General features: G+C 35.5%; 1 protein-coding gene across 2 annotated transcripts in view; it reads left to right on the plus strand.

The window, feature by feature from the left end:
- Positions 1 to 19,081, plus strand: part of LOC126976620 (F-box only protein 32) — a 30,403-nt gene that overhangs the window by 1,951 nt on the left and 9,371 nt on the right. For both annotated transcript variants that reach the window (XM_050825095.1, XM_050825096.1), the window contains 3 exons: positions 16,335 to 16,422; positions 16,860 to 17,049; positions 17,631 to 17,812. In XM_050825095.1, the coding sequence (XP_050681052.1) occupies positions 16,335 to 16,422; positions 16,860 to 17,049; positions 17,631 to 17,812 (460 nt within the window). The remainder of the gene's footprint in view (positions 1 to 16,334; positions 16,423 to 16,859; positions 17,050 to 17,630; positions 17,813 to 19,081) is intronic.

The raw sequence follows: 19,081 nt of genomic DNA on the forward strand, positions 1-19,081 counted from the left end.
TACCGCGAATGTTTGCCTAAACTTCACCAAAGGCACCATATAATAATACAAGCTGTAAATTGTAACACAAACTAAATTAACTATTAGTTCTGTATATCGTAGATTAGTTTTATTTAACGATTATTATAATTTGAAACTCAGATTTTTTATTTAGAAGTCGTGGAGATTGATATTACTTATCACTTTGCTATGGAGAAATGCTGCATATGTTCATAGTATTTTTGTGCTCCCAAAGAGGGTTATAACAGTAATTTATAATATGCGCCCAAAAGACTGGCTTAAAATTTTAGGTGTTTAACATTCTAACCCTTCTCTCACAATCCTCCACAGTGCGGTTTTCAAGGAGCTTTCATCCACGTACTACAAAGCTGTGGAATGAACTTCCTTGTGCGGTGTTTCCGGGACGATACGACACCTTCAAAAAAAGCGCGTACACCTTCCTTAAAGGCCGGAAACGCTCCTGTGATTCCTCTGGTGTTGCAAGAGATTGTAGGCGGCGGTGATCACTTAACAACAGGTGACCCGTACGCTCGTTTGTCCTCCTATTCCATAAAAAAAAAACATAAACATACGTATATATGAATGACATACATTATGCTAGAAAAAACATTAATAAATTGTAATATGAAGTCGAAAATAACCATTCAATATTATAGAGGGTTTGCTCTACGGCGATATAAATCTATTAATATTATTATAAAGTGGGCTTGTGTATTTTTTAGTTTTTGTACTATTCTTAGATCATTTATACGTCTAGAAAGACGAAGACAGCTGTAAACACATCGGAAATAATTGAATTTAGAATTAACCTCTATTTTGAGCAATTCACGCACACTAACACAAAGTGTCATACAAATCACGAGTGTAAGACGTAGCGTAACCCACACTAAAGTATTAAACCTGGCCTGTTTTATTCGGTCGTCTCACAGCATCTTTATCTAGATATATAAATTATCTGAGGTACAATCATTGTTTTTACATTTACCTTGGTACTGATAGTGGATGTTCTAAATAAAGCATGTCCGATGTCTCCCATTGATATCTCAAGCTACCCTCATGTCTGAGGATTGTGGTATAACAATAATACCACAATCCTCAGACATGAGAGACCGACCCCAGAGAGATAGACCGACTCATATAAGACATAACGGGAATAAGAGACAGACATTACTAGATATATATACCTAGTAATGTTGAGAAAGTGTGCTATTAAAGTTATTGAGGTATAATTTTGCTAAGTGCGGCTGTGACTTTAGAAATTTAATTATTACTTGATTATATCATTTTATGCCGTGCTTACCGGTGTCTTGCAAACGTGTCTTGATTACAGATTTATATAGATTATATATAAGAGGTATAGGTAGGTAACTACTATGTTAATTTGTAAGTTCTCATTGAAATGAAATGAGATTTATTTATTTGATTGAATCGTGTTTACATGGTTCTTAAAAAAATTGGTAGTTGCACAGCACAATTCGCCATTAAATCGGCTTACAAATATTTAACTGTGAATATAAAATTTAACATATTTTACTTTTATTAACACACATTATAAAGTTATTTTTAATATGTTATACTAGCTGACCCTGCAAACGTTGTATTGCCAAAGTAAGTAATAAAAAAAATCAATTATAAAAATTTTTGGGGTACAAAAAACAGATGACGACCGATTCTCAGACCTACTACATAAATATATCGTAAATAAAATTTATCGTACTACAATAATCATTATATTCGATTGCCATCTTGCAACTCTATTGCGTGTCTGTGGATGGAAGAGAGCAATATTAAAATTGCGATACAAAAATAGGTGTTGATCGTAGACCGGTGAAAATTTGAAGTTGTATGTATTTTTTAATATTGAATCATAATAAAATAAAAATTTAAAAAAAGTACATAAATTAAAAAAAATGTTAAGGGTGAACAACCCTGATCACTTAGGGGTATGAAAAATAGATAGTAGCTGATTCTCAGACCTACTGAACATGCACACAAAATTTGGTAAAATCAGTAAAGCCGTTTCGGAGGAGTAAGGTACCTAACATTGTAACACGAGAATTTTTATATATAATACTAGTGGACCCGACAGACGTTGTCCTGTACACACGTCTTAAATTTGAAAAATCGGTCCAGCCGTTAGGAGGGATCACTAACATACACATGAGCAGGAGAATTATGTAATATGGACGGAATTGAGAATCTAAACCAATCTCAAATTCATTGAAACAAACAAAAAAATCATCAAAGTCGTTCCAGTCGTTTTGGAGGTAGTTTAATTGTGATTCTAAACCATTCTCGAATCCACCTGAACACACACAACAATCTCAAATTCACTGGAACACACAAAAATATCATCAAAATCGGTCCAGCTGTTTAGGAGGTAGTTCAATTGCGAATCTAAACCATCCTCGAATCCATCTGAAGACACACAGAAAGTTTCATCAAAATCGGTCCAGCCGTCTAGGAGGAGTTCAGTGACATACACACGCGCACAAGAAATATATATATATATTAAGATTATTAAAAAAACATAAGTTTGTAGGTACCACTCTCCATTGTATTTATTAAGTTTTTTTTAAATTTATGAGTTGAGCTTAAATCGATTTATTCTGGAACGTACCAAATAGGTACTACTTCATATCTCGTTATTCATTTTCAGTATAAGTATTTATTACAATATTATTCAAATAATGGCCCAGACCAAAATAAATGATTTTACACCTTATATCTCGAAGTGACGAGCACAATGCGATACCGCTCCATACTTTGAGTTCAATCAAGACTTGAGAGCGGAAAAAAGTTATTCCATAGGGTACCTTCAAGAAATTCGCCGAAAGCCCTTCTTAAAGTTTCATTTCATCATGATCATAATCATCCGGGAGACGTCCACTGCTGGACAAACGCCACCGCCAAAGATCTCCACAACGATTGGTCCTGCGCTCATCCAACCTACTCCGGCGATCTTGACCAGATCGTCGGTCCATCTTGTGGGGGGCCTACCAACACTACGTCTTCCGGTACGTGGTCGCTATTCGAGGACTTTTCTGCCCCACCGGCCATCTGTCCGTCGAACTATGTTCAATGAACTGTTCACTGCCACTGCAGTTTCGCAATCATTCAAGTTTCATTTACCATAATTCGGGCGGAGAACCCAGTTGTCTCATGTGCCATAAAACAACAAATACCATAAATGATAAAATTTGAAAAAAAAAAAACATTTATCGAAGCAAATAAACGAGTGTATTGTTATAATATTAAGCGACGAATCGCCATTATTCTCTCTGAATCAACTTTTTCAGAGCTAACCAGCTGTTAAAGTCAGCCTGACCTTCATTTTCTGACCTCAATTTCCGCTGCTTCCTGTTATGCCCAAGTTATTCGAAATAACACAAATTGAAAATTGCAATTTCGCAGAACAATGTTAATAACAATAAGAATTCATAAAATGCGAGTGAAAGTCTTTTTGAAAGATTGATAAGCGGACAAATTGTTTTTGCCTGAACAACACTCAGGAGCATTTGTTTATTTATTAATTTAACATCAAATTCAAGTGGCCCCTCCTATATATATTTAAATTATAAACGTGTAGAGATCAAATTTCTGTACATAGAAAAAATGCTCAAAACCGAATCAGGGGTCTATAGGAAGAGAAATAGAACAAAGCCCGATATTTTTAAATTTTTTTTGTTTCTCTGTCTGTTTATACGGGGTAATCTCTGAAAATATTGGACCGATTTATTTGAAATTTTGCATGATGGTACCTTATATTGCCTGTCAAAATCTTAGATACTTTTCATCCCGAAAAATAAACTAGATACCTTGGGACAACACGCAATGTGCACCTTATTTATTAAAATTTGGCGTATTCGTACCAGCAATATGCTGGTTATATATATAAATTATATTTAGAACAACATACATTCTATGTTTAAAGAATTCCAAATATTTTTATTCAAATTTTAAATCCTTTAAAATCACTTATTGAACGTTAAAAACTGTCACCCATTCGAAATAGTACCTAAAAACTTGCCTCAGACCTGAGAAGAATGGGCGGGGTTTCTTTTTTTCTATTAAAATTTCATCACAATGTAATATCGTAAAGTTAATTATTATTATTTATATCGCCGGTCGTTCCATTATCAATCTGTGGTCATTTTATAAAAGAAATCATGAATGTTATAGTAACCTTTACCACACAAACATCTTTGAACAATTTTTTTAAATTTCGTAACACATTTGCTTTGTACATTTTGTGGGATCATCATACATATTGTTGTTGTTCTCCTGTTTCGTAACCCTAAAACACTTCGGCTTCGGATGATAAAAGATAGTGAATAAGTTCTACCTAATGAAAACTGTAACCCATCTCAGAGGCGTAGGCTGGAATCTATAGAGCAAACTTAGCTCAGTATAATTTTAGCTGTCAAATGAATATAAATCAAAATAAAAGATTATGTTAAGCTTACACTTAGCTATGTTTTACGTGAGTAAAGTCCAAGTACGCTTTATAGATCTCAGCCGTAGAAACGTTTTAATCGTGAAAAGTAGGTCACGACCCTGGCCTAGACCGATTTGTCGGGAAACGGGATTCGAATTGCAAATGAATATGAAGGGAAGTTGATTATTTTGTTTTATTACTTCGCCATTTAGATTGCGTCTGAGTAATTGGTTTTGTATTTTTTACGCTTTTAATATAGAAATTATAGTTTTTAAGGCTATATTTCACCGGGACACCACAGGTTGCGCAACGGGCCTACCATGAACTCTTATTGCGATTTAATTGACAACCTAAACTGAACTGCTTTCCTATTTCTTACCACGACGTTATTAGACCTATCCAATTTAGGTTGACGTCAAATCAAGTCGGAAATTGAATCGCAAACTGTTTTAGTTCGTTCATTCATTCGTACCATGAGAATACTTTATTGGGCTTTTTTGTAAAACAAAATACTGAAAATAAATAACGAAAATGGAAATACAATAGACGAGGCAGTAAGATCTTTCATAAGCGATTCAAACGCCAGTTATAGGCACTTCATGGTACGAGTACCATAACTGCATCGGAATTGAATTGCTAATTAAAAGTTGATGGTAGGCCTTCTGGTGAGTAATTCTGTATAGAGCTGTATACATTTTGTTAGTAGAGGCGACTGGTTGCGCCCCGGTTGGTGTCCCAGTGAAATATACGTTGCCATTAAACTCGACAAATTTTTTTCATGTCGGTTAAATAAACACTTGAATACCACGCCTTCGGAAACGTTGATCTCTTACTATAGTATCTTCTCATGAAGAAGTAAGAAATTTATTGTCAGACTTTTACAACAATTTTTACAGCGTCATCATTTTACAAAATATTTTTAAAATAATATAATGTGAATATGCAGAAAAAATAATATAAATAAATAATATGTCTAATTTGCTCTATATTCTTATATTTTTATTTCGAACATAACAGATTGACAACCCTAGAGTCAGAGTAATGACACTTAATATCTAAGAATTGTGATTTAAAAAACAGGGTTTGGTTCTCGTTAATTTCCTCCTCCAAAAATATCAAAATAAGCATAACAGAGACACAAAAATAATGTTGGTTATTTGAACATATAATATATATTTGCTGTTATGCGATAAATGGACGAAAAAATAAGTAATAGAAAATAAGTTGCAGTATAATAATGTGGTCATTATGACCACATGTTATTAGGGCTGCCACGATACTGCAGCGCGTCGGGGCATATTTGTTGAGGTGTACGTAGATTGTTTTACGCGACTATGCGTAAGGTGTACGTCCCTGTTGCGTATGGCCCGAGCTAGCCCCAATGGTATTCTGAGGGCATTTTCTCACAGGTTTGATTGTCAGTACCTGAACCACTGCTGTATGTGCTGACAAGTCGATCCTGTCCTAGAGTAGGAAGGTTTAAATTTTAAGATATCTTGTACTAACGCAAGGGTTTAAGTTACTTTGTTTCTAACACACTATGATCCTTTGTAGGTGGAAATAAAGTTTCACTTAATTAAATAATAAAAACCACAAAAGTTATAGTTTATAGAGGCTGACATACGGAAAGACACCAGTGCCTTAGTAATAAGGTTCTCGGGTTCGAAACCCTAAGACCGTTTGTAGGTTAAGGTAACTCTATACATTTTTTAATTGTTGTACCTGAGTGAATAACCGACACTAAATCTTTACCTCTGCTACATAGAACTACACATTCATAAACATAACCTTGATATAATCCCGCCGTAATTAGTGAACGATAATAATCGAAGCGAGTCGAAAGTAAAAGTAATATGCGTGAAGTGAAAGTGAGTTGCGCGCTACTAGGTGTCGGTGTCACCGCGGACCGAGTCACTTCTGTTTGTTTTAATTATATCTTATCAACTGCAGAATACATCTGAGTTAGTAAGGTAAATATATGAGGTAAATATACACTATATTGCAACAATCGCGAGCAGAACTCGGTGCAATCAGCCCCTGAAGATTCTACTGGGAGACGATTCTTCTTCTATCTATGGTTGTGTTTGGAGGAGTTGTTAATTCAACTGAATTCCGCCACCGGACATCATGTCAAAATGAGAAGTTTTCTGCGTTGATGTCTGGACTTTTTACCTCGCATTGCCACTTTGTGGAACCCTGAGAAATCCACGCCTCCTCGGCCTTGAAGATGCGGTCTAGTTACACGTTCATCTCCCTACTTTGTAAGAGAATACAGAAGCCTTTAATAAATTATGTAGAGGTAAATTAAAAACTCCATTTCCATCCTTCCTAAAGAAGAAATCGAAGAACATGCTTTCAGTACATAAAGGTTCCTTGGACGTAAGTGCAAAAATTACAATCTTATAAAAATTGCATCGGAGCGTGACTAGCACTGTTGTCAGTTTGCAAATGATTCTTTTGTCTCGTGATTTTTTGACCTTTTGTCGAGACCTTACATCACTTCGAATGTGGACTGTCTGTCAGATAGACAGGACAGATCTTCTAAACTATAGAGCACATTCCCTCGAACAAAGCTTGCTATGCAAATAGTTTCTAAATATTTCTGTAACAACTACAACAAATATACACTTTCGTTAAGCTAGGCTGATTTATATTTATTTAGCAAGAAATCATGACTTCTTCTAGTAAATCACATCATTGAAAGTATCGAGTTGGCACTGGGCTTACCGGGGTCTTTGCAAGTGGATGAACAGCTTCCTTATTGGGCGTAGCATATTGTTATCGATTATTGTTGCCTAGTTATCAGAATATGTACTTAGTGTATCACTACTCAACTGCATGATGCATTTATATGCATAATAATATAAATGTATTTGATAGTTCTAAAGATACCGCACGAAAAAATGAAATTTGTCCAATTTAACCACCCTAAGGTTAGCTCCAGGTTAAACTTAAACAAAAAGCCTATTTGTCGTTTCGCTTTCGACGATACCCACGAAAGAGCTCTGTAAGTTTCGTAGTATTGTAACTAGAAATTTTAATGCACAGCAAGTACTACAGTAACCTATAATGCAAAGTAAAAATTCGAAAAACCCGGTTATAAAAAGGTACAACTCTGGTTTGTGGACTGCGGTAAAGCTTGTAACATCCTATACTCTGTGGACAAATCCCTTCAGTTTCCTTAGACGTCGCTCCATTGCGCGTGTTCTAGCGATTCGAAGAGCTATTTTAATCCTGGCGTACAAGGAAATTGGAACAAACTTCCTTTCACGGTGCCGGCGACGCTTTTTTATTCCTTAGTCGTGAACACGAAGAGAGCACTTGTGACAGTAATTACTTAAGTACCTTTATGTCTTACATCATTTTAAATACATCTAGATCGACTATGACAGCTGTGAAAACGTCAAAAAAAATTGAGTTTAGAGCTAGCCTCTATTTTGAGCACTGCACTGAACACAAAGTGTCATATAAATCGCGAGTGCAATATGTAGCTTGTCACGCAGACTAAACAAAAATTCCTGGCCTGTTTTCATCGGTTGTCTAACAAGAAGAGACTCTATCTAAATGTTTAAATTATGTAAGTTTTATGTGTCCCGCATGCTATTTTTTATTCGTTGTCGTTTTCCTTAAAAAAACATTTCATCCGTCATATGACTTTGTCCAAACTAGGATTATTAACATTTTTTTTTGTTATTTTTAAGTGATATTAAACCGGATCTCTCCATAGAGGAAATTTGCAGTCTTGTTAACAAGGACTTACTGAATTGGACCGAACTTAAAGTAGGAAGGCGTACTACATGTTTACATAAACTTCGTAGTTTATTCGGTACAAATATGTAAAATAAAGGATATTTTTTCTGCTATTAGCAAATTAACTTCTGACATACATTATGTTCAATTAATGAGTTCACAAGAAATTATGTAGGTAAGTAGAGAGTTGACAAAATATATCGGACTAGTATATTTTGTCAATCAAATAAAATTGGCGCGTAATATTGCTGACACACTTTTTAAATTTCGAATTAGAACCACGAAGCTCCGCACATGCATCGGTCAGCGGGACAGCCAGTTTCAACACCTTGGCATTTCGCCAATACTCTCGGCCAATGCTCCTTCTACCCTTATATTTAGGTGTAGTCACTCCACTCCCGTTTTAGATCTAATCGCTCTTAATGTTTTCCTTTGGCAGAGAGTAATGTCACGACTCACGAGTTTTGTTATTGCTTCTGAATAACTCAACGTCACATATTTCAGGTGCGCAATTAAATAAGATATTTTATTTCCTCAATACGACGCCGTTGCACAACTAAAGTTGTATATATTCGTTTAGCATTTATTTAATGTTGCTGTATTGTCGTATGGTATCCTACTATAACTTCAGTGTTCTCTCGACTTTAAAGAGCGGCAACTAATACTACGCCCAAGTGGGCGTACTCGAGCCAGTCTCCTCGCGAGGAGGCTCCTTTGCACAGGAAGCCGGCTAGATTATGGGTACCACAACGGCGCCTTTTTCTGCCGTGAAGCAGTTATGTGTAAACATTACTGTGTTTTGGTCTGAAGGACTAAAGAAGTCTTTAGTGCAGTTACGAATTTTTTGGTTTTTTATGAATCCCGAGCGGCACTGCATTGTAATGGGCATAGTGTATCAATTAGCTAGTACTTTATATTAAGGCGACACTAAATGCCAGCTACCTTGAGCAATATGAGTTCACGTCTGCCGGCCCGCCATCTATGTAACAAAGCAAATATTTTCAAAATTCTTGCGTGGAAAATAGTTTATATGCTTACAATCCTCTTTATTCACTACTAATCTGAATAAATGAACCTACACAAAAAAGTACAAGCTATAAGAATAACTTTTCTGAGAGAAGTACCAAAAAAAATGCGTCACGCCATGGCAAAAAACTTGTGTAACTTCAAAGAAAAGTGGTAGTTCAAAAAGGCTCGGCAGTGTTTACTATAACCAACAGCAAGCATTAGCAACTTACAAATAAGACTTAAGGATATGTGTAACAGGATTAAGTAGTGTTCATAGCTCGAAATGCTATACTTTCACCACAAAACTTGTCTAAAAACATCATGTTTGCGTGTTTTCTGCTTACTCTTCGCCTTAAATGAAAATAATTGCAGTTAATAGTCAAATCAACGCTCCAGTTTCCTGCCAATGTGAAAAACCTCAGGCCTCGATTTGTAGATATACATTGACCCTTTGAATGTGCTTGAATAATAATTGAATGAAGTAACTATTTGAGTATGTTCATTAGTAACTATGCATAAAATTCATCTCACTCTACTAATTATCGTTCTGTTGTTCGCTCGAGTGTTGCTAGCTAGCTGGTAACCTCGCTCTTAATAAGATTACTTAATCAGCGACTGGATAATACGATTATAACTTAACGCTCCAAAACAAGTTATTTATTTGTTTTTATATTGGGCTAAAGTTTATTGCATTTTTAATCCATTAAGGTGCGCCATTTTTTCAAATTCTTTCTTTTGTAAGCTTGTATGTGAGTTCCGTACTGATCCAAATATAACAAGAAAATACTAAAAACTATATACCTTATTGTAAAATTAATAACACTGAACATAGTAATAGTAAGGCGCTTAAAGCCTTGATTTCATACTGCAATATGTACTATTATAGACATTTTCTTTGTACCAAAATTTTTAGACGTTGTGTGATTCTATTCTCTCTGGAGATGACGCCTCCAGCACTCTTAACCCAAAGGGTATTACCGTAAAGTCAATGGTCCGATACCTACATCCTTGATAAATCTCGGTGTCACTTGGTATGTTTATTTAATTCTCTAGTTTTAGTTTCATCCTTAGAATCTACGTTACATGTCCTGAGATTTTGCTGAAACCCCTCCCCTTTTCTCTAAAGTCACCTGGAATGTGCTTGATAACGTTGAATTAATTATTACAAGTTTTTTACTTTTAAAGTATACTATAAATTTACGACATAGACTGTTACCAAACACAGACATTAAAATATATTTACCTACTCCATCGACCACCGCGAGTAATGGCAGTACTTTCACTCGAATTACACCAAATTGCATTTTTATTGCCCACCAACTTGCGCTTGTTACCGCAACCAGCGTGCGGAACGAATGACACCACTTCTCAGTATTTACGTATAAACATTAAAATATTCATTATAATAGCCAAACACAACAAAATATGGAAACATGATGTATTTATTTAAATTTTAATAAAATAACATATACCTACCTAAGGTAATTTTTGTCAAATTGTTAATGTATTACCATAAATAGGGACCCGCCCTGGATGCGGAACGTGGAGGGGGCTCCTGTTCCCCTTTAACCCCCTCGTGCTCGTCCTGTTGTGTCAGTACAGTTTGCGGTTTCATTACCGTTCGGTACATATCGGGATATATTCGTGGTATCACTGCTTTGTTTTTGAAGTTTTAATTATTACGTTTTGACTTTAGCTGTTAATAGTTCTGTAGTTTCTGTTGTTCTGTGTCGCTATAATTGTACTTCCTGAAAAATAAATACTTTTTTTACTTTACTCAGATTTTTTCATAAATTTTTCATAATTACAATACTAATAATCATAAGCACAATACAACACCTTAAAATCAATCTGTAATACAAAAAAATAAATAGTTGTTTATTTATTAATAATAATATCCTAGTGATGCTTGATTTGCACACCGTAACAAAGCGATGATGTGACGTCATCGACGTCAGATCCAGTGATACTAACGGGTAGTACTCACGGACGAGTAAGCACCGTTATGCTAGTGTGTGTGCGGTTACGGGGGATACTAGTTACACAATTTTTTCTCCCTTAAATAATCATATGGCCACAAATACTTTTATAGTATTGTTTTTACACATTTTTATTGCGACGTAAACTGATCTGCCACAGACGATGACACATCTCATAATAGCCGCCGATCGGCTTGTATTAGTGTAAGTGTGTGCGTGGGGCTATGTATTTACACGTTTACCGGCTTGTTTTGGTGCTATACATATATATATATATATATATATAAGGTGACACGGAGTCCTTATTTTTTTACTAGTCCGTGGTAGTACTTTGAGTAATAAACATTGAATGCACTTCATTGACAACACGTTCTATTTGTAGCTAAAGGCAACCGGTCCCCCGCGTGTGTATTATGCAATTGCAGTGTCCTCAGGTATAATGTTCCATGACAGTGACTCCTATAGACCACCGACGGATGACTGGTATTGATACGACCTTGCTTCTTTGTATTATCTGTTTACGTACGGTTCGGACTTATGCAAATGGATTTTTACAGATTAAATCGATAATAATAATTGACATCTAGGCGATGCGTACCTAAAGGTGTACAAGAATTGGGAAAATGCACCTTTTTTTTAAATTTTTCTATACATCGCTACAGTAAAAAAAAAATTCAACGCCGAAAAGGTAAATTTAAGTCCAAATGTTTTGAGTTTTGTTGAGTGTTAATTCCGCCCATATTTGTCTTCATGATAATTATGGATTTCCGCAAAGTAACGCTTACTTCAATAAATTTTCTTAAATTACAGTTTATTTTATGGATGAGGAGGACAAACGAGCGTACGGGTCTGACCTGATGTCAAGTGGTCGTTGTCGGAATTTTTAAAAAGGTTTACGCGCTTTTTTTGAAGGTATCGAAAACACCGCACAAGGAAGCTCATTCCACAGGTTAGTTGTGCGTAGAAGAAGGTTCCTTAAAAAACGCACTACACATCCAGATTGAGGGAATGATATCCTTATTTGTGGCATGTCGTGTGAAGTTGGAATCCGGCGTCATAGCTGATACTGGAGTGCACTGCGCTTTGTAGACCGCTAGAATGTGGCCCGGCTTGAAGTATTGTCGTGCTCTATTTATGCCGCCCAGCTTCATCAAAGCCAATTTGGCTTCCAGGTGTGAGGGTGGAATTGGCAATCGCGGCCCAGTATATCGTATTACAAGAGGTTCTTAAACGCTAATACTTAAGTCTTCTGGGGCTTTAATAGGACAATGTTCATTTTACCCCATTCCGCGACCCGCTCAAAAGAGGACTCTATAGAAGACACAAGTTTCTTCCGGCACTGGTCGATGATTTCCCGATGGAGCTGCTGCATGGGCCTTATACGGCATCACCAGTGCTATCATCCGTATAGAAATATATGTTGGAGGTTGGTAATGAAATATGTCTATTTGGCGGTATTGCTTGTTATGTACTATGTGTACATAATAGTTTATAACAGCACACGAAGAAGATACATAGGTTTAAAATTCACATTAGTTGTAATTTATTTATTCATTCAAAAATACTATTAATATAACAAATATAATAAAATTGTTTAAATTTATTAAATTATAGGTAGGCACAAAATTACTATACTAAATACAGGTGACATTTTTTAAATCGAAAATTTACAATTTTTGGAGAGCAGTAAAAATTTGTTTTTTCTAATTATGAAAATTTGAAAAAAAAGTTATCAATTTTTAAATCTATATTATTATATATGACAATATTTTCATAAAAAATGTGTTTAAAGTAAAGTAAGTAAGATAATATTTGATCAAAGATACTCTAATAACGTGTTCGTTATTAGTATCTTTGATCAAATCAAAAAAACACAGTGTAATACGACAGAAAGGGGAATGTCGCTAACTTGATTTCCTTTGTGAAAACATCAAACTAATCTGAATATTGGTAAAGGAAATGCTTTCAATGTGGCGGCGGAACACATTAGTTAAACATAACCAATGTTTCTTGATCCCTGCCTGCACTTCTCAAATGCAAATAACTTTCATTCGATTATGACATTTATTTTGTAGATTATTGAGGCTGTTTTGGTGTGTGAATCGTTTCAAGATTATATTTAGGTACATAATAATGTTTGATGTGCAACACGGAAGCTCGTGTCTTGTATTCTATTTTAGTGTTACATTCTTATAATTGTCGAACTCATCACTACATATTATAAAACAAAGTCCTCCGTCGCGTTTGTCTGTTCGCGATATACTCAAAAACTACAGCACCTTTTTTCATGCTGCTTTCACCAGTTAGGTTTTTATATGTACACTGACAATATTCTTCGGAGGTGTCGGAATACTATTAAAGTATTTGTTTAAACAAATACGATGTTAATCCCTATCATTTTATTACTACATAGTATTATAAAATCTTTCATTTCCGATGGCTTTACGTTACATTTTTTCCGAATACTTAGGTAGGTACATCATTTTTTTTTTCTATTGACAGAACAGCGTCTGTCGGTTCAGCTAGTAAAATGCCGCAAAATAAAGCCTAACTCAATAAATTTTTTTCATCATCATAATAATTTTCAGACATCAACATCTCCCGAGCATGCCTCGTGTAGTTGCGAAACACGCGTCGAATTGATTGAAGACAAAACTGAGCAGAATTTGCACTCAATAAAAATCACAACATTTGTATACTAAATTATTTATAAAATCCCAGGTGTGGGAGAAATCATATAAAATAATAAATTGTTAACAGTTTCGCTCCTAAAGTCCACCAAACTTGCTCTCATGCCGTGTGCATGTGTAGTTTAATCCCTAATTAAGTTAATCTGGTTTAATGTAGGTATAATAACGCTCATAGTTGCATGTGATGACTAGATCAAAACACATCGATGTTAATACATCGTATAGTGGTAATCCACTGGTTTATGTAAGAGTTACGTGTCGCTTTCTCGCACTTCAATAACTATATGGAGTTGGAAATTAGAAAAGTTATGTGTATCTGTTGACGATAATAATGCAGATGGCGTATTTATTTTCAAGGCTTAGTGAGGATATATTTGGTCGTGGGCTAACAATACAATTAGCTAGGCATAGAAACTAATTGAATCGATAATTTGAGAAATCAATACATGGCAGTTTTTTTGACAAAATGACTTTTTTTCGGAAATCTGTTCTATGGCCGTAAATACACATTTCAGGAAGAAGTCCCACAAGTCAATACGATAGAAAGGGAATTGTAGCTAGTTGAATATTTGGTTTACTTAAGTACGTGATGGTTTTTTAAAACTACCCACTAGTATTATAATTTTTATAAAATATTTGTATTAGAAATTAGAAATGTGTATAAGCTATACTTACCTAGTTCGCCTATTTTAATTACTTTATATTTACTGTACGCTTTAAGATGCAATTTTGTAACCCACTTTTATAAAATAGCCTGTAAGTTCCATTTAAGTGGAAATTCCTTTATGGAAGAATAAATGTCTTAATCCAACCTCTTAAGTCAGTGACTAATGGGGTACTCAAATAAAAGAATGGCAACACAAAAACTGCTGGCATAATATTAATACTCTGTATTTTGAAAGACCAAGATTAAATAAGAATTAGTTTTTCAAGGATTTTACTAAACACTGGTAGAATTGCTATAGGTCGGTAGTTGTTGGTATCCTCAGTGGCCCTTGACTTATGTAGTTGTATAATTCTAATTAGTTTCATCAGGTTGATAGAAACTTCGCCGTGTTTAAAAGAAAAATATGACGAACTGATAGGATCTAGACAGTGAAAGAAGTTTCAGCATTGATTCTAAGCTCAACGGCGAAAAACATTTGGTCTGATTGCCTTCGTCCTGTGACATAATAGGCTTAAAAAATAATACTATGCTCGGTGTAAAATAGGCTGGTAGAAACCAAAGAACCAAAGCTATCATTTAATAACAGTCAATATTGTTAGTTTCGTCATTCTCATGAAAGATATGGAGTAGTGGTCGTAAGGGACTTTATTGACGGTCTGGTTGAATATTCTTTTAATCTTTAGAGTGCTTATAAAGAGAGGCTCGTTTTGCCTAGCAATAAAGCTTATCCTGGAGGTTAAATGCCTGTTATCAAAAAGAAAATGGAAAATTAAAAAAAAATTAAGCAATTACTTGCCACAAGATAAAGAAGTACAGGTCGAGTTCTATGAAAAAATATACCAATGGCCGGTCACAGACCGTGAAACAGATGAGAACATGGGTTAAACAAATAATATAATAATTTATAAGGTTTAATCAAACCTGTTAAACGTGTTATTTTTTCGTTTATTTGAGAAAGGCCTAAGTCGAGGACTTTCAGGCACTATTTATTTCATGACAATGACAATATTATATTTATAAAAAAGTATCAATTGATTTTTTAGGTAATATTTAAACCTTTCAAACTCAATAGACAACACATCCATGGTCATACAATTTTTTTTCACAGAAGGGTTTTTTCATCTCCTCAAAAGTTAGAATCTGATGACTAATGGGGTTTCTCAAATAATCAATTCAATCAAGTATTAGAGTTACTTTATCGGTGTAGTTGTTTATGGCCCTTAGAAAAGATGATTACAATATCTATATCTATTTAGTTACATTGGCCACAACAAAGCCGAGGAGTTAAAAGCTGGAGTCTCACCGCATTTATTGAAAAAAAAAACCATTCGATTGAGAGAAGTAACTGAGCGCACAAAGCCAAACTTTCTGTGCATAAAAATATTATGTAGGATTAAAACATTTTACATCATAGTTGGCTTAAAATAATGTAAAAGCTCAGGTTTTTACATTTAGGACAAAAGCTGAATATTTATAGAGCAGTAAAGTCGGTCAGTCTCGACCTGAACCCGAGACTTGCGATAAAATATAATGTTGTAACCGACCTACACTTATGAATTTAATGTTGTTTGTTGAGCAACTAGTTTTGTATCTTAGTAGGACGTGTATTTATATTAGGGTATGTGCATCTACAGAAGTCTTAAACATAAAAGAATATATCATAAAAATGGCTTGTGAATATTATAACGACAATGAGGCATTCCTAAAACTTTTCCTATACCTTTCTTATCAGTAGGCCGGTCTTTTCATGGAGAGAGTAACATAATTTTACTCTAATGAATTACTTATTTACATGATTGCAGGAATGCAGAGGGTGAGGATGATAAAGCTTCTGAAGATGTTGTAAGGGTTCCTCCACATTGCCACATCACCATTAAATGTACGCGAGAGGTGAGTGAAGTTATCTACCTACCCTCAGAACTGATTTATAGTGTTAGCTATAGATCAACGTTCATTAAATTGTACGTTTTACGTTTATAATATGATAATTGATAATCTTTCAAGATGCCTCCATGTGGAAATGATTTACATTAAACGCGAACAAGTCACTTGGACGGATAAAAGACAAAATATGGCTGAAATAAATAAATGTGATTCCTCCATTTTCATGCTACATACCATTTTCGTATTCTATATACCATTTTCGATGCTTCTCATGAGTATTTGCACTAATAGTACAGCACAGGAGCTTTGCCAGTCTTAAAATGTGGGTGTGTACCTTGATAAAAAAATCTTGATATTGTGGTGTGGATTTCGATGTTAGAAATTAGCAGCAGGAATCAAAACGTCCCTGACGCGAACGAGCCTTGATTAAAACTTATTTTCAGATAGCTGGCTTCAACGGACTATCGGAAGCGGTTCGTCGCTTGGACTTTTCATCGGCTGTCCGCGACGTTCGCAGATTCAACTACATTTGTGCGCTGTTGGAGTTACTGCTCTGCGGTCAGAGACTCACGCACCTGCCGGGAGCGGCCCAGAAGCTGCTGCTGTCTATGCTGGAGCAGCTCGCTGATCAAGGTGACGGTTGATGGTGCTTGTAAATTATGCTTTTATGACCGCTTATTATGAAAACTATCAATATTAACTATCATGTGAAGTCTAAGCAATAAGTAATTAATAATTAAATTCGTAATGACTACCTTACTGCAGGCCTTTAACTCATGGTTTTATTGTGACAATAAGGGACGAGACCAGCAGGACGTTCAGCTGATAGTTATTGATGTGCCCTGTCCATTACAATGCAGTGTCGCCCAGGGTTCTTGAAAAACCCAAAATTTCTGAGCGGCACTACAATTTCGCTCGTCACCTTGAGACATAAGTTGTTAAGTCACATTTGCTCAGTAATTTCACTAATTACCCGGCGCCCTTCAGACCGAAACACTAAAGCTAAAAACATTCCTGCTTCGCGCTGGAAATAGGCGGCGTCTTGGTACTCATAGTCTAGCCGGCTCCTTTTCACAGGGCAAAGGAGCCTCCGACTGGTTGTTGATTGGTTGGTACAAAATGTTTTCATGAGAAATTCTTTGACTGCTCGTTCTAGAGGTTTCTTAAGTGACTCGTAGTCGATATATTTGTGAGGCTGAGACTTTAATAAACAGTTGCCACGTCGAAACAAAACCTGAACGCCTTACGTGCTCTGGTGGTGGGCCTGTCAGCGGTGCGCGAGGCGGAGAGGCGAGCGTGCTGGGGCCGGCCTCTGGGCTCCCGCGCGCTGTGGGGCCACCACGACCACGCTATCGCCAGGATCAACCGTATTGCTAACAGTATACGTATACAAGAGGTATGTTATTACAAGTTTATATAAACACCGTGTGAAGGATCAGGCAACCTTGATATATTTGTTTCTCATTGACGTCAGCAGGCAGCCGTCAATATGCAAACACTACTTCTTGATTGGTGATTTCTGAAGAATCTGCTTGACGTCACTAAAATGGCAGCCTGTCCCATTCTCTGCGCGCAGAGATTATAATTCATCATCAAATAGAAATATATTTTATATTTTTCAAATTTAACGCCCTTTTTAACGTAAGAATACTATCTCATTAAAAATATGAATGCCTCAAACCTGAGAAAAGCACCACGAGAAATGAGACGATTTTTCAACATTATACATAATACAGGGTGTCCCGTAATCAGTGGACCAACGGGATACCCGTGATAGGGGTGGTCATCATCTATCGAAAACACCAAATTTTACTGTTCTAGGGCCAGTAGTTCAAAAGATATGATTTTTTAAGCATTATTTTGAAAATTCTACCCTTATCAACACAAAAGTTGAAAAAAAATATTTTTTATTTTTATTTTGCCCTGTTTCTTAACTTAAGGTGGCTGAGGAAACATGTGTCTTCACAATTAAATCCATTTTTGTGAATAAATATTGCCAAATTAAAAATTAAAAACCAAAACATGCGCAAATATCAAATAACTAAATTTGCAACGTGATGTTTGAAGCAAGCTAGTGCAAAAAAAATGTATGACAGCCTTGCGGACCATTATTTAAAAAACATCTGCAGTTCATACTGATTCCAAAAAGGTATAATTAATCATTATTGTGAAACAATAAAAGACAATAATTATTTTAAATCAACATTAGATAGCAATTTCTTGGCGGAATTTACAATAAAACAAAAGTAAATAGTTAGAATTTTTTTATTTATTTCTTATAATAAATGTTCGAAATGTCTTCCTCTTACTCTAAGGCATAGCCGGCATCTTCTTATAAAATTTCTTTTTAAACTTTTTAACGCCCTTTCATTATTTTTGACTTTTTCACTCACCACATTCAGTTTTTGTCTTAGCTGTCTTTCGTTATCGTTAACGGTTTCATATACGGATTCTTTAAAATATCCCCATAAAAAATAATCCAATGGATTAAGATCAGGTGATCGAGCTGGCCATGGGATTGTACCTCCTCGTCCAATCCACCTACTTGGGTAAGACTCGTTTAAATATTCCCTCACTTGTCTGCAATAATGAGCGGGTGCGCCATCATGCTGTAACCACATCCTCTCACATACCTCCTGTGGTACATTTGCTAATAAATTACTTA

The sequence above is a fragment of the Leptidea sinapis genome, chromosome 41 (assembly GCF_905404315.1).
Source record: "Leptidea sinapis chromosome 41, ilLepSina1.1, whole genome shotgun sequence".
Taxonomy (NCBI): Eukaryota; Metazoa; Arthropoda; class Insecta; order Lepidoptera; family Pieridae; genus Leptidea; species Leptidea sinapis.